Source organism: Neoarius graeffei, chromosome 26 (genome assembly GCF_027579695.1).
Source record: "Neoarius graeffei isolate fNeoGra1 chromosome 26, fNeoGra1.pri, whole genome shotgun sequence".
Taxonomy (NCBI): domain Eukaryota; kingdom Metazoa; phylum Chordata; class Actinopteri; order Siluriformes; family Ariidae; genus Neoarius; species Neoarius graeffei.
The window spans coordinates 53,665,345-53,688,516 of NC_083594.1; the positions used below are offsets into that span (position 1 = coordinate 53,665,345).

A 23,172-nucleotide genomic window follows, 5' to 3' on the forward strand; every position below is an offset into this window, starting at 1 on the left:
TGACTGTGGTTTTGTTGCACGGTGAAATATTTGGTCATTCATGCAGTCGCGCATCACTTCTGGAAATGTTCACAGCCTCCGCAGAGCAAAACCTGAAACCGGAACCGCGCAGTTCTTCTGGAGGATAAATCTGGACCTGTTTAGTTCCTCAGAAAGCTGCAAACACAGCAATTGTTCAGGACAGAGTTTGTCAGAGAAAAGTTGCTGACTGAGTGGATCTATAAAAGTCTCAGTGAAGGAGGTGTGGCTTCTGTATCTATCAGTCTCAGTGAAGGAGGTGTGGCTTCTGTATCTGTCAGTCTCAGTGAAGGAGGCGTGGCTTCTGTATCTATCAGTCTCAGTGAAGGAGGCGTGGCTTCTGTATCTATCAGTCTCAGTGAAGGAGGCGTGACCTCTGTATCTATCAGTCTCAGTGAAGGAGGTGTGGCCTCTGTATCTGTCAGTCTCAGTGAAGGAGGCGTGGCTTCTGTATCTGTCAGTCTCAGTGAAGGAGGTGTGGCTTCTGTATCTGTCAGTCTCAGTGAAGGAGGCGTGGCTTCTGTATCTATCAGTCTCAGTGAAGGAGGCGTGACCTCTGTATCTATCAGTCTCAGTGAAGGAGGCGTGACCTCTGTATCTATCAGTCTCAGTGAAGGAGGCGTGGCTTCTGTATCTGTCAGTCTCAGTGAAGGAGGCGTGGCTTCTGTATCTGTCAGTCTCAGTGAAGGAGGCGTGGCTTCTGTATCTATCAGTCTCAGTGAAGGAGGCGTGGCCTCTGTATCTGTCAGTCTCAGTGAAGGAGGCGTGGCTTCTGTATCTGTCAGTCTCAGTGAAGGAGGCGTGGCTTCTGTATCTATCAGTCTCAGTGAAGGAGGCGTGGCCTCTGTATCTGTCAGTCTCAGTGAAGGAGGTGTGGCTTCTGTATCTATCAGTCTCAGTGAAGGAGGCGTGACCTCTGTATCTATCAGTCTCAGTGAAGGAGGTGTGGCCTCTGCATCTATCAGTCTCAGTGAAGGAGGCGTGGCTTCTGTATCTATCAGTCTCAGTGAAGGAGGTGTGGCTTCTGTATCTGTCAGTCTCAGTGAAGGAGGCGTGACCTCTGTATCTATCAGTCTCAGTGAAGGAGGTGTGGCCTCTGTATCTGTCAGTCTCATTGAAGGAGGTTTGGTCTCTGTATCTGTCAGTCTCAGTGAAGGAGGTGCGGCTTCTGTATCTGTCAGTCTCAGTGAAGGAGGTGTGGCCTCTGTATCTATCAGTCTCAGTGAAGGAGGTGTGGCTTCTGTATCTGTCAGTCTCAGTGAAGGAGGTGTGGCTTCTGTATGTCAGTCTCAGTGAAGGAGGTGTGGCTTCTGTATCTGTCAGTCTCAGTGAAGGAGGCGTGAGCGTGACCTCTGTATCTGTCAGTCTCAGTGAAGGAGGCGTGGTCTCTGTATCTGTCAGTCTCAGTGAAGGAGGTGTGGCTTCTGTATCTATCAGTCTCAGTGAAGGAGGTGTGGTCTCTGTATCTGTCAGTCTCAGTGAAGGAGGTGTGGCTTCTGTATCTATCAGTCTCAGTGAAGGAGGTGTGGTCTCTGTATCTATCAGTCTCAGTGAAGGAGGTGTGACCTCTGTATCTATCAGTCTCAGTGAAGGAGGCGTGACCTCTGTATCTATCAGTCTCAGTGAAGGAGGCGTGGTCTCTGTATCTGTCAGTCTCAGTGAAGGAGGTGTGGCTTCTGTATCTATCAGTCTCAGTGAAGGAGGTGTGGTCTCTGTATCTATCAGTCTCAGTGAAGGAGGCGTGACCTCTGTATCTATCAGTCTCAGTGAAGGAGGTGTGGTCTCTGTATCTGTCAGTCTCAGTGAAGGAGGTGTGGCTTCTGTATCTGTCAGTCTCAGTGAAGGAGGTGTGGTCTCTGTATCTGTCAGTCTCAGTGAAGGAGGCGTGGCTTCTGTATCTGTCAGTCTCAGTGAAGGAGGTGTGGTCTCTGTATCTGTCAGTCTCAGTGAAGGAGGCGTGACCTCTGTATCTATCAGTCTCAGTGAAGGAGGTGTGGTCTCTGTATCTGTCAGTCTCAGTGAAGGAGGTGTGGCTTCTGTATCTATCAGTCTCAGTGAAGGAGGCGTGACCTCTGTATCTATCAGTTTCAGTGAAGGAGGTGTGACCTCTGTATCTATCAGTCTCAGTGAAGGAGGTGTGGTCTCTGTATCTGTCAGTCTCAGTGAAGGAGGTGTGGCTTCTGTATCTATCAGTCTCAGTGAAGGAGGCGTGACCTCTGTATCTATCAGTCTCAGTGAAGAAGGTGTGGTCTCTGTATCTGTCAGTCTCAGTGAAGGAGGCGTGGGCTCTGTATCTGTCAGTCTCAGTGAAGGTGTGGCCTCTGTATCTGTCAGTCTCAGTGAAGGTGTGGCCTCTGTATCTGTCAGTCTCAGTGAAGGAGGTGTGGCTTCTGTATGTGTCAGTCTCAGTGAAGGAGGTGTGGCTTCTGTATCTGTCAGTCTCAGTGAAGGAGGCGTGGTCTCTGTATCTGTCAGTCTCAGCTTGCTTGAGTAAGTCCTTTACCTTGTTCACAGCTGGAGCTGTCGTTGGGAAAGTGTAGTGGGTTTGACACAGACCTCATCAACCCGACCCGAATCTCACAGCCCTCTTTCAGAACAGAACCCCCCCCACACACTGTCTCTCTTTCCCCCTTCTCTAAAGCCCTTAAGCTGCTTATTCGCCCTCTCCGCTCTCGCTCCGCACTCCCATCACAGCAAGCCAAAAGAAACACGGCGACCTGCCACATCACAACCTGGAACAGGAAACGAGTGTCAGGCTGAGATGCTCTGAAAGCACCGACACACACAGAGACTTCATCATCATGAGGAGGAGTGTGTGTGGGGGGGGGTGAGGAAGAGGAGGTGGACTTGGGCTTGGTGGAAAAGAAGTGAAAACGATGCTTTATTATTATTAATAAGCAGCTTGCCCGAGCAGCAGGGTGTGTGCATATATGTGTCTTAAGTGTGCAGGAGGATGAGTCAGACAGTGAGACACATGCCAACACACACACACACACACACACTTTTCACTTTTTACTGGAGAAAAATAATTTTTTTTGGTCCCTTCCTTTGAAAGATTTTTTTCCCCACATTTCCTTCATGTGTGGAACCGATATTCCTGTTAGGGTTTTGCTGGGATTCGAACCTGGTTCGTTGGTGTGATAATCCAGCAAACCCCCACTAGGCCACCAGGGGGATGACTCAAATGCAGAGGCGTGAGGCGGAAGTAGAAAAAGAATCAAAAGGTTTATTTAAACTATATACACTATATACAGGGCAAAACAAAAGACAAAAAAAAACCAAAGAGTATAATCCAAAAGAAAAGCAAAGTGCAAAAATACAAAAGCTAAGAAGATCAAAAAACACAGTACAAAGGAAACTGGAGATAAACATAACAGCACAAAGACTCCGTGACAAGAGGACTGAACTCAGGGGTATAAATAGACAAACTAATTAAGGACACAGGTGAAGATAATTAGGCAATTAACACAAACTCAAAACACAGGAACAGTGGCGGCCTCTAGAGGCCAAAATGAACACGACATGAAAAGGAAATAACAGCGGCCTCTAGAGGCCAAAACAGTCCTAGTCCTAACAGGACCCCCCCCTCTAGGAGCGTCTCCTGACGTTCCCAGGGCGATCCGGATGGGCTGAATGGAAGTCCCGACATAGTTCTTTATCAAGGACATCCCGAGCAGGAACCCAGCAGCGCTCCTCAGGACCATAGCCCTCCCAGTCCACCAGATATTGCAACCCGCCGCGGACCCGGCGGGAGTCAAGCAGGCGATTCACAGTGAACACAGTCTGCCCCTGGAAGATGCGGGGGGGTGGGGGGTTCCTAGGGGCAGGGGCATACGTAGACGTCAGTACGGGCCGTAACAGGGAAACATGGAAAGTGGGGTTGATCCTCAGAGTCCGGGGCAACTGGAGCCGGTAGGAGACAGGGTTCACCCTGCGCACCACCTTGAAGGGGCCAATGTAGCGAGGAGCAAGCTTGCGGTTCTCCACCCGCAGTGGAAGGTCCTTAGTGGACAGCCAAACACGCTGCCCAGGGCGGAAAGCGTGTGCAGGTCTTCTATGGCGGTTGGCCTGAGTCTGGTTGGTTCTGGAGGTCTGTATGAGGGTCTTCCTGACCTTGCTCCAGGTCTTGCGACACCGTCTCACATATTGGTTGACCGAGGGCACCCCCGCGTCCTCCTCCTGGTCCGGGAACAGAGGTGGCTGGAACCCGAATTGGCACTGGAATGGCGACAGCTTGGTGGCCGATGACTGCAGGGTGTTGTGGGCGTACTCCGCCCATGGCAGCCAGGTGCTCCACGATGTCGGGTTATCCATAGCCAGGCCTCGCAGGGTGGTTTCCAGGTCCTGGTTGAGCCTCTCCGTCTGACCATTGGACTGTGGGTGAAACCCAGAGGAGAGGCTGGCAGTGGCTCCGATGACCTTGCAGAACCCGTGCCACACTCGGGAGGAGAACTGGGGCCCTCGGTCTGAGACGATGTCCTGTGGAAGACCAAAGACTCGGAAGACATGATTAAACAAAAGTTTCGCAGTTTCAAGAGCAGAGGGGAGTTTGCACAGTGGTATGAAGCGGCAGGCCTTGGAGAATCTGTCAACTAAGACCAAAATGACCGTGTTACCTTGTGACTCAGGGAGACCCGTGATAAAGTCGACTGCTACGTGGGACCAGGGACGCCGGGGAATGGTCAGAGGATGCAGGAGACCCTGGGGACGCTGTCGTGGGTTCTTGGTTCTGGTGCAAACCTCACAGGACAGGACAAATGACCTTACTTCCTTCTCCATGTTAGGCCACCAGAAGCGTCTTTTCAGGAAGTCCAGGGTCCTCCGAGCTCCCGGGTGGGCGGTGAGAGGGGAAGAGTGACCCCACTGGAGAACCTTGGCCCGGGCTTGATGTGGGACGTACAAGAGGCCTGGTGGCCCCGTCCCAGGACCGGGGTCCTGGCGTTGGGCTCGTCGGACAGCCTCCTCAATACCCCAGCGGACAGGGGCCACAATCCGGGACACAGGGATAATAGGCCCGACTTCATTCTCCCTGTTAGTGGCAGAGAACAGTCTGGACAGTGCGTCAGGTTTGGTGTTCTTGGAGCCGGGGCGGTATGAGAGGGTGAAGTCAAACCGACTGAAAAACAGGGCCCACCTAGCCTGTCGAGGGTTCAGTCTCTTGGCTTGCTGGAGGTACTCCAGGTTCTTGTGGTCAGTCCAAACCAGGAATGGATGTTGTGCTCCCTCCAGCCAGTGCCTCCACTCCTCAAGGGCCAGTTTGACCGCTAGCAGTTCTCGATCCCCCACATCGTACCGGGACTCAGCAGGACTCAGGCGGTGGGAGAAGTAAGCGCAGGGGTGCAGCTTTCCTTCCGAACGTTGAGAGAGCACCGCGCCGACACCACTGTCCGAGGCGTCCACCTCCACGATGAATGGTTGGGAGGTGTCCGGGAGAACCAGAATGGGTGCTGTGCAGAAGCGGTCCTTGAGGTCTTTGAATGCCTTTTCTGCCTGAGGAGACCAGCCATAAGATCCACCTGTCCCTTTGGTGAGGTCTGACATGGGTGCTGCCACAGAACTGAAGTTCCTGATGAACTTGCGGTAGAAGTTAGCGAATCCTAAGAACCGCTGAACCTCCTTAACGGACTTGGGAGTAGGCCAATCCCGGACGGCCAGGGTCTTGGCAGGGTCCATTTGGAGTTGGCCTTTCCGTACAATAAATCCCAGAAAGGAGACCTCGGGAACATGAAATTCGCATTTCTGGGCCTTGGCGAACAGATTGTTCTGTAGCAGCCTCTGGAGAACCTGGCGGACATGGTGGCGGTGCTCCTGCACGGTCTTGGAAAAGATAAGGATGTCGTCGAGGTAGACAAAAACGTATAGGTTAATCATGTCCCTTAAGACGTCGTTGATTAGGGCCTGAAAAACAGCTGGTGCGTTGGTGAGTCCGAAGGGCATCACCTGGTATTCGTAGTGCCCAGACGGGGTGTTAAAGGCAGTCTTCCACTCGTCTCCCTGTCGGATACGGATGAGGTGGTATGCGTTCCGTAGGTCCAACTTGGTGAAGACGGTGGCGCCTTGGAGCAGGTCGAAAGCTGTGGACATCAGCGGAAGGGGATATCGGTTGCGCACAGTGATCTTATTCAGGCCCCTGTAATCAATACATGGTCGGAGCCCCCCATCCTTCTTGCCGACAAAGAAGAAGCCGGCTCCAGCAGGTGAAGTGGAGGGTCGAATAAACCCAGAGACCAGGGCATCTTTGAGGTATTCCTCCATGGCCTTGCGTTCTGGCTGAGAGAGTGAAAACAGTCTGCCACGAGGAGGGGTAGTCCCAGGGAGCAAGTCGATGGCACAGTCGTAGGCCCGGTGCGGAGGAAGAACGGCAGCCCTGCTCTTGCTGAATACCTCCTTGAGATCCCAGTACTCTGTGGGAACTTGAGATAACTCGGTGAGATCAGGGGGCTCGGCAGGAGACACAGGAGAGCTAGAGAGCAGACAAGAGGCATGGCATGCAGGGCCCCATTCCACAACCTGGCTTGTTACCCAGTCTATGCGAGGGTTGTGGCGAGTAAGCCAAGGAAGGCCTAGAATAACTGGGAACTCAGGTGAAGGAATCAGGTGCAGGGATATTTCTTCCTTGTGACCTTGAGACTGGAGGAAAACTGGAGAAGTAACTTGGGTGACTCTTCCATCACCTAACGCTTGGCCATCGAGGGCAGACACAGACAGAGGGACTTCAAGAGGTGCAGTAGGTATATTGATGCTTTGGGCGAAGTGAATATCCATAAAGTTCCCAGCCGCCCCTGAGTCTATCAAAGCTTGACAAGAGTGGACAGACTCACCCCAGGAGATGGAGACCGGGATGTAGATTCCTTGGCCAGGGAGTCCGGGAGAGAGGGTAGGCCCCGTCACAACCCTCCCTCGGCTGGACGGGGCGGTCCTTTTCCCAAGAGTTCGGGACATGATGCTCGGAAGTGACCAGGCTTGCCACAGTAGATGCAGCACTTGTCCCTCCTTCTGCGCTCCCTCTCAAATGCGGAGAGGCGAGTACGACCCACTTGCATGGGTTCTGGACAGTCACTGAAGGAGGTAGACGGTCTCCAGGTAGAGGTAGGGAGGCTGGGGGGGCTCAAGGCTTGGTGGCGTTCTCTCATCCTGTTGTCCAGACGAATAGCATGTGAGATGAGGGTTTCGAGGTCACTTGGGCATCCAATAGAGGCCAGACCGTCCTTGATGGGGTCAGACAGACCATGGTGGAAGGCTGACACCAGGGCAGTCTCGTTCCATCCACTTACTGCTGCGAGTGTTCGGAACGAGATGGCGTAATCTGCGACGCTTCCTCCTTGCCGGATGGACATGAGCTTTCGGGCTGCGTCGGTACTGATGTCTGCCTGATCGAAGACCCGAAGCATCTCTTCAGAAAACAGCTGGAAATCAAAGCACTCAGGTCCCTGTCTTTGCCAGATAGCAGTAGCCCAGGCTCGCGCCTTACCAGCTAATAAGGTGATCACAAAGGCAATCTTGCGGCGATCCGTAGTGTAGGTGGTAGGCTGAAGCTCAAAGGTGAGTTGACACTGGGTAAGGAACTCTCGGCACTCACTGTGCTTGCCGTCATACCTCTGTGGTGCAGGAAGGCTGGGTTCGCAAGGTGAAGAAGGCAGCATTGCAGGAGGCACTGGAGCAGGAGTGGGAGCTGGATCAGGAGCAGGAACTGGATCAGGGGCAGGAGATGCAGGCAGAGATGTCAGCTGTGCCAGGGTTTTCCCAATTTGCTGAAGCAGTTCCTCGTGGCGAGCGAGGGCCTCACGTTGGCTGGTGAGCGTACGTCCATGAGCGTCCATGGTCGCTCCGAAGCGTGTCAAAGCTGCCATAATTCCCTGAAGGTTGGCCGGGTAGACAGTTGAAGCAGCCTCTGCTGAGTCGGTCATGACGGAGTCTTTCTGTTAGGGTTTTGCTGGGATTCGAACCTGGTTCGTTGGTGTGATAATCCAGCAAACCCCCACTAGGCCACCAGGGGGATGACTCAAATGCAGAGGCGTGAGGCGGAAGTAGAAAAAGAATCAAAAGGTTTATTTAAACTATATACACTATATACAGGGCAAAACAAAAGACAAAAAAAAACCAAAGAGTATAATCCAAAAGAAAAGCAAAGTGCAAAAATACAAAAGCTAAGAAGATCAAAAAACACAGTACAAAGGAAACTGGAGATAAACATAACAGCACAAAGACTCCGTGACAAGAGGACTGAACTCAGGGGTATAAATAGACAAACTAATTAAGGACACAGGTGAAGATAATTAGGCAATTAACACAAACTCAAAACACAGGAACAGTGGCGGCCTCTAGAGGCCAAAATGAACACGACATGAAAAGGAAATAACAGCGGCCTCTAGAGGCCAAAACAGTCCTAGTCCTAACAATTCCTACGTGTGCATCATTTTCTTCCAAGACCTGAATAATAAACGCAGCACAAAGCAACAAGTGCGTCAGGTTTTTCATGACCAATCATTCAGAGATCTGTCTGACACGCCCAGCTCTGATCTGATCAGCTCAGTGACCATCGATAAAGTCTGACAAGAGCATCACGCATATTTTTTTTTAAACATCTGAACTCATGCTGACGGAGGATTTAAGAGGAAGCAATCGCTATGGAAACCGTCTGCATCCTTCCAAACCCTGTGCTCTCCCCTGAGTCTCCTCACTGGTCTGGAAGGAGTGAATTTGCAAAGAGGCTGCAGGTCGTTTCCATGACGTTTCGTCTGAGATGCCCTTCTGAGTGTCTCGGTACATCTGCCATCTGCCTTCCTCTCTCACAAACACACACACATCAAGCTGTGCCTACCCTCCATCTGACCTTCAACAGATAAACACACACACACACACACACTGCATTTGTGAGGCAAATTGTTTCTTTTGGCCTGCTGTGTCTGACTCACAAAGCCTCAGGAAGTCTGGGAGAAAGCACACACACACACACACACACACACACACACACACACACACGATGAATCAGTAAGTAAAGGTACACTGAGTGAATGATTTGTGCAGGTTTGACTAATTAATCCGACTGGTTCAGTGTCACAGCTCCAGGATTCTCAGGGAGAAAACGGACGTCACACACACAGACTTCAATCATCATGTCGTGCGCACGGCAGCTGGATGAACCCCGCGGACGATCACATGACGCGACCTGTTTTCTATCATTACTAAACGAGCCGTGTCCACGCTGATTCGCTCGAAGATGAATGACTTTGACATCAACACAATTCGCATCATCAAGAGACAACGAATGAAGCCCAACAGCGAGAGCGACACAGGACCTGACTTCAATACCTGCGCTAATGAGACGACAGCGTGATTCAGGGTCATGTGACATGGTGCGTGCCATGACCACGTGACGTGTAATGGCTTGTGGATGGTGTCGTCCGGCGCCGTATCTGCGCTACGGTGAAAGAAATGCTGTCGGTTCTGGACGATTAAATCGTTTATCCATTGAGATATTTCTCAATGGAAAATTGTGATCGGGGAAAATCAATATCGCCCAAGCTGCTGCTGATGTGGTGTGTGACTGGTATGTGGCAGTGAAGAGTGTGTGTGAGCTTCACATATGAGGAACACAGAGGCCAGAAGAGTGAACCTCATTCAGCAGAAGGAAATATTTTGGCTCGTTTCGTTACAGTACAGGCATTGAGCAGACGCTCTTCTCTGATCCAGAGTGACATACAGCACATCCAGAGCAGCCTGGGGAGCAGCTGAGGGTTGGGGGACATGCGCAAGGGCACGTCAGCCATTCCTGCTGGTCCAGGGGATTGAACCAGCAACGTTTTGGTCCCAAAGCTGCTTCTCTAACCATTAGGCTTACCCTAGTTTTTCAAATAGAAGCTGGATGAAGAGTGTGATTTATGGGAAGACATTTGGTCCTTTTTGACATGATAAACTCACCACCTTCAGCGTACAGTCCGTCGTCTGTGTGTGTGTGTGTGTGTGTGTGTGTGTGTGTGTGTGAGACAGAGAGAGAGACAGAAAAGCTTGAACATCAGGTCACGTCAGAAGAGGAAAGCATTCTTCTGTCCAGTTCAGTTCTGGGAGCTCGCCCTAACCTCAGAATCCTCCTCTTTTCCGACTCGCTGTTCCAGATCCGAGCAGCCGGATTGTAAACAGTGCGACCGGAGCGCAGGTTTGACTCAGTCACCGGGAATAAAAATAATTTCAGATGTTTTTTATTTTATTAGAGACATAACAATGCTGTGATGGTTACAACACTGTCGAGAGGCAGAGGTTCTGGAAATTCAGGTGTACTCTTAGTTTCATCGTCACACACACACACACACACACTTACCCAGATGGTGTGTCCACCTTGAGAAAGGCCTGAATCACCAGAGGAAATTCATACTTCATGATATACAAATAGCTGGACATGGCTGAGAGAGAGAGAGAGAGAGAGAGAGAGAGAGAGAGAGAGAGAGTTATGAGAGACAAATCAAGCACCTTCTCTCTCTCACACACACATACACACTTTAATCTGGCATACACACCCCTTCCACAACAGGCTGTGATTATTTTCCTGGAAGTAAAGTCACTCCAATCAAGGGAATCACATTTCTACATTTCTGTCTTTATCCTGTGTGAATTCCTCCCAGACAGCGAGCGCCGAGGCTTTGTATCTCACTCTGGACTTTACATTTTTAAAAAAACATACAAAAAAGACAATTGCAGGAAGGTGACTGTAAACAGAGATGAAGCAAACCCTTGTGATGCAGGATGGAGTTTTGCTGCAGGGAGACGTTTCATTCTCGGGTAGAAACAAAGCCGTGGCGCTTCGTCTTCATGTCTCTTCATCTTCATTCATCAACAGCACAAACACGGCATATTCGCAAACTCTGCGCGTGCGTATGTACGAACTTTTTCATGCAAAATGTGTGATTTATCAAAGAGTAATGAAAAGGAAGGCCGGACGCAGCTCTGACCAGGAATCCTCTCAAGGCCTCGTTTGTTTATGGATCGTGGACGTGGATTTGTCATCGTTTCAGCTGTCTCTGGCTGCTATCATGGGTTTTGTTTGTTTGTTTTTTCAGAAGAATGAATCCCTTCTGAAAGTCGGGGCACTTGTTTTTTGTCGACATGGCAAAAAAAAAAAAAAAAAAGAATGGCTCAGGCGATGCTCACGTTGTTCCTCATTCACAAATAAGTTTATAGAAGGAGGAAGGAAGAGAAAAGGGGAAGGAAAGAGAAGGACTCGGGGTTTGATCTGAATCTCAATGGGCACTGGCTATTTATCTTCTGCCCGAACTTGTTCTTAGAAAGTGTGTGTGCATGTGTGTGTGTGTGATATCATGTACATGATCCTTGTGACTGCATGACATTGTGGTTTCACCTCCGATATTCTGCAGCGTGATTGCGATGCCGGCGGCCATTTTGCCCGGCGTACCAAACGCTCGAAACCCCAGCTGCTCGTATGCACGGATACCTGCATGAAACACACACACACACACACACACACACACACACACACAGAATGAGGACAAAGCAAGTGCACCAAGACATTCATTCAGACCCACACACAAGGATGCGCATAAATCAACTTATAAATCAACACACGTGCTCATAAAAAGCTCGGACATAAAGCCGTGCATTTTTAACTGTTTTTATTTTCCCTGTAAACCGTCCTGATTTAACCCAAACCCAGACGATGATGTCAGTGAGAGGTGAGACAGCCTCAGCCAGTGACGCATGGACGCTATTTTTAGCCCGTGCCCCAGAATTCATGTGCTGCTCGACTGAAATCCATCTCTGGGATTCTTCAGGAGTGTGTGTGTGTGTGTGTGTGTGTGTGTGTGTGTGTGTGTGTGTGTGTGTGAGCTGTGAAAGAGAGCTCGGTCTGTTCCGTTCGCACTGTAATGTCTGACTTCACTCCTGGTCTTCAGTCATGAGCTCATTCAGCTCATTTAACACAATCCACTTTCACGTCAGTCATCATCGTCGTTGTGGAAATAGTGCTCTCGAGAACGATAACGCCGTTAATCGTGAATAATGAAGCGATCAGCTTGTATTTGCCATGTAGCTTTAGATCCTGAGATCCTTTTCTGGCATCATGTACACAAACTGGTCTGACGTGAGTGAGATCAGACGTGGGACTCACCGACGACGCCCGAGGCTTTGAGCAGCAGGTGGATGGAGTAGGCCGAGAGGCACGCCACGGCCGTCAGGAGGAACCTGAGACACACACGTCGTTAACAATCTCGTTAGTTTGGTTCCTGTTACAAACACATATTTCTTCAAAGACGAGAAAATATACAAACATAAATAACACTACCTGTAATTATTAAATCGTTACTAAATAATAATAAAAACAGTTTACAAAAAAAAATTCAGCTTTCTAACAAAAATCAGTTACAGTTCCATGCAAATATAATAAACATTGTAAATATATTAATGCTCATTAATCTTCACAAAAATGCAAGTCTATTTACAGTTTAAAATAAAAATTAAAAATATCATTTCAGACAGAAAAAGCCGCTCTCTATTGTCATGAGATCGCAAGTCCGAATCGTCCGAGTCCAAGAAAGCGAAACTGACCGGCTTCTCTGTGTGGGAGGGGCATACTCTGTTTCTCCCGTCAATCACAGTGACACGAGCCAATCGAGAGCCAACTGAGCTTGTGTATGCAGAAGACGGTGGATAGCGCTCCCCTCCGAGTGTCAGAGCAGTTTGAAAAAGGAAGCTCTTGGCTGGTTTTACGTGTCTCAAAGGAAGCACATGTTCACCTTCACGCTTCTCTGTTTGGCATCTGTTTAAATCTCATTCCAATCTTTTACATTTGTTACGGAATCGGATCAAATTTATTCGTTTGTTTTCTCTGATATTCGATCCGATAAAATCCCGTATTCCTTTCGCCACTTTAGAAAAGAACGTGGAAGTAAATTACATCATGGAGCTCGTTAGGACGTAACGATCTCGTTCTCATTATCAGGAGCGGGTTTAATCGCGACGGAGCTCGCCGTGGTTGTTGAAGTTCACAGCGTTATTAATGTTTCTGTTCCACTCAAACATCTGGAGGATAATAATAAGAGCGTACTTTGTGTTTAATCACTTACAGCTCACTGAGGACGCCTGAGAAAACGCCAACAGAGAGCAGCACGACGACATCTCATTCTCCGCGCTGGGGTCGGGATGTTCATCTCCAGAAAAAAACCCTTTCATGCGTCGCGTCAAGATTTATGCAGCAGCGGTTCACTAAGGAGAACGTTTTCAGGAAAATATCAAAGAAATCCTCTTCAAATCACTCCAAACGAACTTAATCAGTCTTCTGACTGAAGATCGAGCATTTTAGTTTGAAGTTGTGTTGTTTTTTTTTAAAATTACAAATAGATTTTTAATTCAGCCGCATCATGGATAAATTTGATACATCAAAAATTCTGCGATATTTGAATTTAAAAATATTAAATATTTGTTTTTTTAATTGTTAATTTTGATGATCAGTGTGAAATATTTTAGACCTGAATCTTCAGAGGTTTTGTTTCATGAAAAATGACACAGAAATATTTATAACAATTTCAGGTTTTCCTTCACATGGACCAGACACTCCTTTTTTTTTTTTAATATCAGTAATATTCACATCATGAAAACGTCTTTTTACATTGAACACAATGAAAGAATCTGGATGTTTTTAATAAATTATGCATGAAACGGTGCCGTGAACTCTGACCCCGACATAAAACTTTTTCATTTTCATGACACATTATTATTATTATTATTATTATTATTATTAATAATACATTTTTAAACTTATTATTCAATATAAACCACAATCTTTAGTTTCACTGGGGTTCTGCATGACAGGACAGTTCCTAATAGTTCTTCGATAAACCTTGAAACAATCTCCACCGAGAGAAAACGGTGCTCTAACAGGCCGGCGGTGTTTTTGTTCTCGTCTCGCTGTTGCTGTGGTAGTTAATGAGTCTCGCCTGTTTGCGAGCCCTGACGAGTGTGTGGATTTACGCCCTGTGTGTTTCTGAAGATTGCGTGTTTGTATGCATTACCAAGCCGTGCACTTTCTCATCTCGTCTCTGTGCCCTGTCTCTCCAACATTCATCTCCTCCCTTTAAACACCTGATCCTGCTCATCGTCCCAAATAATGTGCCGTGTAGCCTGGAATCAAAACAGCTGAAAACAAATCTAATCTCAAAACACGTGTGTGAGTCAAACGCAAACCTGAAAAGTGTGAATTGTGTTGAATAGAACACAAAACAACAGAGTGGGAAAAGAAAATAATTTTGTTCTATAAAGTCATTAAATCGAGATACTGAGACGAACTTGGATAAAACTTTAATTAAACTTTCCTCAAATATCAACTGAATTATTATCAAATTGCAGAACGAGGTTCGTGCAAAATTTAACACACACACACACACACTGTTCCGAAAGTGATTTTTGTTTTTGTGCTGCCTTGATTCACACTGTGATTACTAAATTAGTCCATTTGCATCGACTCCGCCCTTTATTTGAAGCGTTTGTGTTGAGAAATCCCAAACTACACATTCACTCAAGAAAACCTGTGGTTGGTTGAAGAGAGCAACTGGACTTGCTTGAAGATTCTTGAAAACATTTCGCCTCTCATCCTAAAGGCATCTTCAGTTCTGTCTGACTAATAGGGAGTATCTCATCCCAAAGTTTCTACGCACTTTGGGATGAGACCCCTTGGACTGGTGCGGGAGTATGAGAGGACTTCCAGAAAACTGGCAGACATCTGAGCCAGAGAGGATCGTTCATTTTTGTCAACCTGGAACGACCATCATTGAACAGAGGTGGGTGTCTGTGACTGTTAGGACTAGGACTGTTTTGGCCTCTAGAGGCCGCTGTTATTTCCTTTTCATGTCGTGTTTATTTTGGCCTCTAGAGGCCGCCACTGTTCCTGTGTCTTGTGTTTGTGTTAATTGCCTAATTATCTTCACCTGTGTCCTTAATTAGTTTGTCTATTTATACCCCTGAGTTCAGTCCTCTTGTCACGGAGTCTTTGTGCTGTTATGTTTATCTCCAGTTTCCTTTGTACTGTGTTTTTTGATCTTCTTAGCTTTTGTATTTTTGCACTTTGCTTTTCTTTTGGATTATACTCTTTGTTTTTTTTTTTTTTTTGTCTTTTGTTTTGCCCTGTATATAGTGTATATAGTTTAAATAAACCTTTTGATTCTTTTTCTACTTCCGCCTCACGCCTCTGCATTTGAGTCATCCCCCTGGTGGCCTAGTGGGGGTTTGCTGGATTATCACACCAACGAACCAGGTTCGAATCCCAGCAAAACCCTAACAGAAAGACTCCGTCATGACCGACTCAGCAGAGGCTGCTTCAACTGTCTACCCGGCCAACCTTCAGGGAATTATGGCAGCTTTGAAACGCTTCGGAGCAACCATGGACGCTCATGGACGTACGCTCACCAGCCAACGTGAGGCCCTCGCTCGCCACGAGGAACTGCTTCAGCAAATTGGGAAAACCCTGGCACAGCTGACATCTCTGCCTGCATCTCCTGCTCCTGATCCAGTTCCTGCTCCTGATCCAGCTCCCACTCCTGCTCCAGTGCCTCCTGCAATGCTGCCTTCTTCACCTCGCGAACCCAGCCTTCCTGCACCACAGAGGTATGACGGCAAGCACAGTGAGTGCCGAGAGTTCCTTACCCAGTGTCAACTCACCTTTGAGCTTCAGCCTACCACCTACACTACGGATCGCCGCAAGATTGCCTTTGTGATCACCTTATTAGCTGGTAAGGCGCGAGCCTGGGCTACTGCTATCTGGCAAAGACAGGGACCTGAGTGCTTTGATTTCCAGCTGTTTTCTGAAGAGATGCTTCGGGTCTTCGATCAGGCAGACATCAGTACCGACGCAGCCCGAAAGCTCATGTCCATCCGGCAAGGAGGAAGCGTCGCAGATTACGCCATCTCGTTCCGAACACTCGCAGCAGTAAGTGGATGGAACGAGACTGCCCTGGTGTCAGCCTTCCACCATGGTCTGTCTGACCCCATCAAGGACGGTCTGGCCTCTATTGGATGCCCAAGTGACCTCGAAACCCTCATCTCACATGCTATTCGTCTGGACAACAGGATGAGAGAACGCCACCAAGCCTTGAGCCCCCCCAGCCTCCCTACCTCTACCTGGAGACCATCTACCTCCTTCAGTGACTGTCCAGAACCCATGCAAGTGGGTCGTACTCGCCTCTCCGCATCTGAGAGGGAGCGCAGAAGGAGGGACAAGTGCTGCATCTACTGTGGCAAACCTGGTCACTTCCGAGCATCATGTCCCGAACTCTTGGGAAAAGGACCGCCCCGTCCAGCCGAGGGAGGGTTGTGACGGGGCCTACCCTCTCTCCCGGACTCCCTGGCCAAGGAATCTACATCCCGGTCTCCATCTCCTGGGGTGAGTCTGTCCACTCTTGTCAAGCTTTGATAGACTCAGGGGCGGCTGGGAACTTTATGGATATTCACTTCGCCCAAAGCATCAATATTCCGACTGCACCTCTTGAAGTCCCACTGTCTGTGTCTGCCCTCGATGGCCAAGCGTTAGGTGATGGAAGAGTCACCCAAGTTACTTCTCCAGTTTTCCTCCAGTCTCAAGGTCACAAGGAAGAAATATCCCTGCACCTGATTCCTTCACCTGAGTTCCCAGTTATTCTAGGCCTTCCTTGGCTTACTCGCCACAACCCTCGCATAGACTGGGTAACAAGCCAGGTTGTGGAATGGGGCCCTGCATGCCATGCCTCTTGTCTGCTCTCTAGCTCTCCTGTGTCTCCTGCCGAGCCCCCTGATCTCACCGAGTTATCTCAAGTTCCCACAGAGTACTGGGATCTCAAGGAGGTATTCAGCAAGAGCAGGGCCGCCGTTCTTCCTCCGCACCGGGCCTACGACTGTGCCATCGACTTGCTCCCTGGGACTACCCCTCCTCGTGGCAGACTGTTTTCACTCTCTCAGCCAGAACGCAAGGCCATGGAGGAATACCTCAAAGATGCCCTGGTCTCTGGGTTTATTCGACCCTCCACTTCACCTGCTGGAGCCGGCTTCTTCTTTGTCGGCAAGAAGGATGGGGGGCTCCGACCATGTATTGATTACAGGGGCCTGAATAAGATCACTGTGCGCAACCGATATCCCCTTCCGCTGATGTCCACAGCTTTCGACCTGCTCCAAGGCGCCACCGTCTTCACCAAGTTGGACCTACGGAACGCATACCACCTCATCCGTATCCGACAGGGAGACGAGTGGAAGACTGCCTTTAACACCCCGTCTGGGCACTACGAATACCAGGTGATGCCCTTCGGACTCACCAACGCACCAGCTGTTTTTCAGGCCCTAATCAACGACGTCTTAAGGGACATGATTAACCTATACGTTTTTGTCTACCTCGATGACATCCTTATCTTTTCCAAGACCGTGCAGGAGCACCGCCACCATGTCCGCCAGGTTCTCCAGAGGCTGCTACAGAACAATCTGTTCGCCAAGGCCCAGAAATGCGAATTTCATGTTCCCGAGGTCTCCTTTCTGGGATTTATTGTACGGACAGGCCAACTCCAAATGGACCCTGCCAAGACCCTGGCCGTCCGGGATTGGCCTACTCCCAAGTCCGTTAAGGAGGTTCAGCGGTTCTTAGGATTCGCTAACTTCTACCGCAAGTTCATCAGGAACTTCAGTTCTGTGGCAGCACCCATGTCAGACCTCACCAAAGGGACAGGTGGATCTTATGGCTGGTCTCCTCAGGCGGAAAAGGCGTTCAAAGACCTCAAGGACCGCTTCTGCACGGCACCCATTCTGGTTCTCCCGGACACCTCCCAACCATTCATCGTGGAGGTGGACGCCTCGGACAGTGGTGTCGGCGCGGTGCTCTCTCAACGTTCGGAAGGAAAGCTGCACCCCTGCGCTTACTTCTCCCACCGCCTGAGTCCTGCTGAGTCCCGGTACGATGTGGGGGATCGAGAACTGCTAGCGGTCAAACTGGCCCTTGAGGAGTGGAGGCACTGGCTGGAGGGAGCACAACATCCATTCCTGGTTTGGACTGACCACAAGAACCTGGAGTACCTCCAGCAAGCCAAGAGACTGAACCCTCGACAGGCTAGGTGGGCCCTGTTTTTCAGTCGATTTGACTTCACCCTCTCATACCGCCCCGGCTCCAAGAACACCAAACCTGACGCACTGTCCAGACTGTTCTCTGCCACTAACAGGGAGAATGAAGTCGGGCCTATTATCCCTGTGTCCCGGATTGTGGCCCCTGTCCGCTGGGGTATTGAGGAGGCTGTCCGACGAGCCCAACGCCAGGACCCCGGTCCTGGGACGGGTCCACCAGGCCTCTTGTACGTCCCACATCAAGCCCGGGCCAAGGTTCTCCAGTGGGGTCACTCTTCCCCTCTCACCGCCCACCCGGGAGCTCGGAGGACCCTGGACTTCCTGAAAAGACGCTTCTGGTGGCCTAACATGGAGCAGGAAGTAAGGTCATTTGTCCTGTCCTGTGAGGTTTGCACCAGAACCAAGAACCCACGACAGCGTCCCCAGGGTCTCCTGCATCCTCTGACCATTCCCCGGCGTCCCTGGTCCCACGTGGCAGTCGACTTTATCACGGGTCTCCCTGAGTCACAAGGTAACACGGTCATTTTGGTCTTAGTTGACAGATTCTCCAAGGCCTGCCGCTTCATACCACTGTGCAAACTCCCCTCTGCTCTTGAAACTGCGAAACTTTTGTTTAATCATGTCTTCCGAGTCTTTGGTCTTCCACAGGACATCGTCTCAGACCGAGGGCCCCAGTTCTCCTCCCGAGTGTGGCACGGGTTCTGCAAGGTCATCGGAGCCACTGCCAGCCTCTCCTCTGGGTTTCACCCACAGTCCAATGGTCAGACGGAGAGGCTCAACCAGGACCTGGAAACCACCCTGCGAGGCCTGGCTATGGATAACCCGACATCGTGGAGCACCTGGCTGCCATGGGCGGAGTACGCCCACAACACCCTGCAGTCATCGGCCACCAAGCTGTCGCCATTCCAGTGCCAATTCGGGTTCCAGCCACCTCTGTTCCCGGACCAGGAGGAGGACGCGGGGGTGCCCTCGGTCAACCAATATGTGAGACGGTGTCGCAAGACCTGGAGCAAGGTCAGGAAGACCCTCATACAGACCTCCAGAACCAACCAGACTCAGGCCAACCGCCATAGAAGACCTGCACACGCTTTCCGCCCTGGGCAGCGTGTTTGGCTGTCCACTAAGGACCTTCCACTGCGGGTGGAGAACCGCAAGCTTGCTCCTCGCTACATTGGCCCCTTCAAGGTGGTGCGCAGGGTGAACCCTGTCTCCTACCGGCTCCAGTTGCCCCGGACTCTGAGGATCAACCCCACTTTCCATGTTTCCCTGTTACGGCCCGTACTGACGTCTACGTATGCCCCTGCCCCTAGGAACCCCCCACCCCCCCGCATCTTCCAGGGGCAGACTGTGTTCACTGTGAATCGCCTGCTTGACTCCCGCCGGGTCCGCGGCGGGTTGCAATATCTGGTGGACTGGGAGGGCTATGGTCCTGAGGAGCGCTGCTGGGTTCCTGCTCGGGATGTCCTTGATAAAGAACTATGTCGGGACTTCCATTCGGCCCATCCGGATCGCCCTGGGAACGTCAGGAGACGCTCCTAGAGGGGGGGGTCCTGTTAGGACTAGGACTGTTTTGGCCTCTAGAGGCCGCTGTTATTTCCTTTTCATGTCGTGTTTATTTTGGCCTCTAGAGGCCGCCACTGTTCCTGTGTCTTGTGTTTGTGTTAATTGCCTAATTATCTTCACCTGTGTCCTTAATTAGTTTGTCTATTTATACCCCTGAGTTCAGTCCTCTTGTCACGGAGTCTTTGTGCTGTTATGTTTATCTCCAGTTTCCTTTGTACTGTGTTTTTTGATCTTCTTAGCTTTTGTATTTTTGCACTTTGCTTTTCTTTTGGATTATACTCTTTGTTTTTTTTTTTTTTTTGTCTTTTGTTTTGCCCTGTATATAGTGTATATAGTTTAAATAAACCTTTTGATTCTTTTTCTACTTCCGCCTCACGCCTCTGCATTTGAGTCATCCCCCTGGTGGCCTAGTGGGGGTTTGCTGGATTATCACACCAACGAACCAGGTTCGAATCCCAGCAAAACCCTAACAGTGACATCTTTTATCAGCCACCTACAATGCAGCCATCAGCATTCTGATTCGGATTCTGTGATGATCCATGAGAGGATAAATACTGGATACTCCCTATTAAGGCCCGGTCCCACTGCACTTACGGATGCAAAGAGGATGTAAAACGTAAAAAAATCTTTGCCATCCGTTGGAAAACGCTATGCATCCGTTGTGTACTCATTGCATACGTGCTTCATACGCTCTATCCATCGAGCATCCGTCCACTGTGATTTCATCCGCGCAAAAAGTTTTGAGCTGCACAAAACTTTTAGAACGGATGAACTTTCCGCCGTGTACGATGTAAATCCGCGACATATACGAGCAACAAACGTTCTATGTCCATTATCATCCGTTAAACGTCTGCTGTATCCTCTCTGCATCCTCTGGGCATCCTCGCAACTCACATCCGCTGCAGCTGAAAACAGAAAGAGGGAGGAAAGATAAGGTGCATGAAACGTCTATTCATCGTTAGTAGCACGGAAATAGAAAGGATGTAAGCGTATGCATCTCGTATATAAAGTATTCAAAACGGACAAAGCGTTTATATCTGGGATGTATCTCGTATATTTAGGATGTCTGGAGTATGTCTAGAGTATGTAGAAGGACACCTAGCGGACAATCGATATTTTGTATAAAAAGGGGGAGAAAATCATCTAGTAGTAGGGATGTATCGATGTAGCCGCCAGCACGTCTTTCCGCTTTATGCTGACGGCGTGCGTGCTGCATCCCTTTATATCCGCGGAGCAGACGCAATTCATACCCCCCGCATGCGCAGTGAATGGTCTGCATCCGATATACATCCGCGCAACATCCCCTTTGTTTCCGTTAGGCGTACGTGATGCATCCCCTTCATCCGCTATGCATCCGCTCTTTCTGCTATGCGCCCGCTTCTCAGTTATCACCGGTAACCCCTTCGGAGCTGTCATCCACTTCCATCCGCTAGGCTTCCTATGAACATGCGTTTAACATCCCCGCTATATACTACCCACGTCCGTTCTTTTCCGTTCTGTTTTTGCAAATTTTCGCCAATTTTGTCCATTTCTGGAGCGGATGAAAACGGATAGCGCCACCCCCGAAATTTTGCTCGTCCGCTGTGTCCTTTTTGCATACGTTTTGTGTCCATCGGCCAGTGGGACCGGGCCTTTAGTCAGACAGAACTGAGGAAGCCTTTAGGATGAGAGGCGAAACGTTTTCAAGAATCTTCAAGCAAGTCCAGTTGCTCTCTTCAACCAACCACAGATTACTATGTACCTGGATGACTGAGATTCGTCACAGATACACTCAAGAAAACACGCAAAACTGACCAACACGTGTTCATTTACTCAAGAGAAAAAACACACTCTCATGAATTTTCTTATTCATATCTCACTCCCATAATTGTTGTGTACAGTTACGTCCATAACCTGGGTTTTTTGTCATTTATTGGTTACTTTACACACGCATTCCATTCTCATTAGTTATATTGTGCTGTGCAATAACATTCACTACCGAGTGCAATATTTCAGTTGTCAGTGATTTATTATTCAGGTGAAGTGCTGCTCTTACTTCACTTCCATTCTTATTTTGTTGCATACATTACAGCCAGGTTTTTGCCCAAACTGATAATCACATCATCAGTTTTTCTTTGGCTAATCAGACACAAGATACGCCACCACTCTTCCGGAGCAGCTGAGGGTTCGGTGCCTTGCTCAAGGGCATTTGAGCCAGTCCTGCTGGTCCAGGGAATTGAACCAGCAACCTTTTGTTCCCAAAGCTGCTTCTCTAACCATTTGGCCACGGTTTCCACAAATACATGGCCTGTGTTTTTTACTTTTTAAATTTATTTTATTACTATTTTTATACTTTTAGTGCACTCTTGTTTTCCCCCGCCCAAACGAAGTTTGGCAGGGAATATAGAAACGGGTTCCGTCCGTCCGGTCACGTTTTCGTTTCCAGGCCATATCTTTAAAACTACTGAAGATATCTTCATGAAACTTTGTATACATATCAAGCAACATGTGCACTAGTGCCTTTTGCTATTTTGGATTTTTGAAAAAAAAAAAAGAAGTATTTTTCAAATTTTTACATAAAAAATAGATTTTGACTTAGTTTCTAAGAGCAACGTTCGTTTCCAGAGCATATATCCAAAACTATTCATGATACGGATTTGAAACTTGGTATACGTGTTAACAAGGTGATGTAGATGTGCCTTTTGATACTAAGAAATTTGAGAAATTTTAATTTTTCATGTTTCCATGGAAACAATTTCAGACTTAATCTCTCAGGTTAGTCTTAGGGGTAGGTTTTGTTTCCAGACCAGAACTTGAAAACTATGAGTGGTTTGGTCTTGAAAGTTGGTATATGTGTGTTGATTAAGTAATGTATATGTGCCTTTTGATATTAAGAAATGTGAGAAATTTTAACCCTTTGATGCAAAACATATGCACACCCCTTCTAATGCACAACATGGGTCAAAAATGACCCGCATTCATTTTCCAGGTTATTTCATGCTGACTGAGTTTTTCTTTGCTCTATCTTTTGAAATCAATTTATTTTATGATTGAATATTCCAAGTATTCTTTAAATATCTTGTTTTTAATTACCACAAATCATTAATTTAATTTTTTCTTTCCTACTTTATGAACAAAAATACTTTTTATATTACTACACATGGGTCATCCAAGTGTGATTTAAAATTAAATGTCTTAATACTATAATAATAATTTGCTTCAAGTAATTACTTTAGCAGTGAATGGGGCCAGTTATTTATTTATTAACTATGTCGTTAGCTAAGCCAACTACAATAAAATTAGCTAACTAAAGTAGAATATGTCGACAGCTCGGTAGCTAATAGTAATTACCTGTAACTTTCTGACAAGTAATCTACTCACTCTCAAGGGAACCTAAACATCATCAATTTTTTTCTAAGGTAATGTTAGAACAATTGAAAAACATTCCTTCCATGTATGAGATGGGCAAAGGGCGCTGTGCTGAGCTGTGAAATGTCTGACACAAGCACAATTCACAGTTCCCACCAAACGCTGGAG

At 48.5% G+C, this 23,172-nt stretch overlaps 1 protein-coding gene across 1 annotated transcript in view; it reads right to left on the reverse strand.

The window, feature by feature from the left end:
* Nucleotides 1-23,172, reverse strand: part of slc38a3a (solute carrier family 38 member 3a) — a 90,436-nt gene that overhangs the window by 28,007 nt on the left and 39,257 nt on the right. The window contains exons 5-7 of the mRNA XM_060911011.1: nucleotides 12,137-12,210; nucleotides 11,372-11,464; nucleotides 10,337-10,418 (exon numbers count right to left, since the gene is read on the reverse strand). Coding sequence (XP_060766994.1) covers nucleotides 10,337-10,418; nucleotides 11,372-11,464; nucleotides 12,137-12,210 — 249 coding nt within the window. The remainder of the gene's footprint in view (nucleotides 1-10,336; nucleotides 10,419-11,371; nucleotides 11,465-12,136; nucleotides 12,211-23,172) is intronic.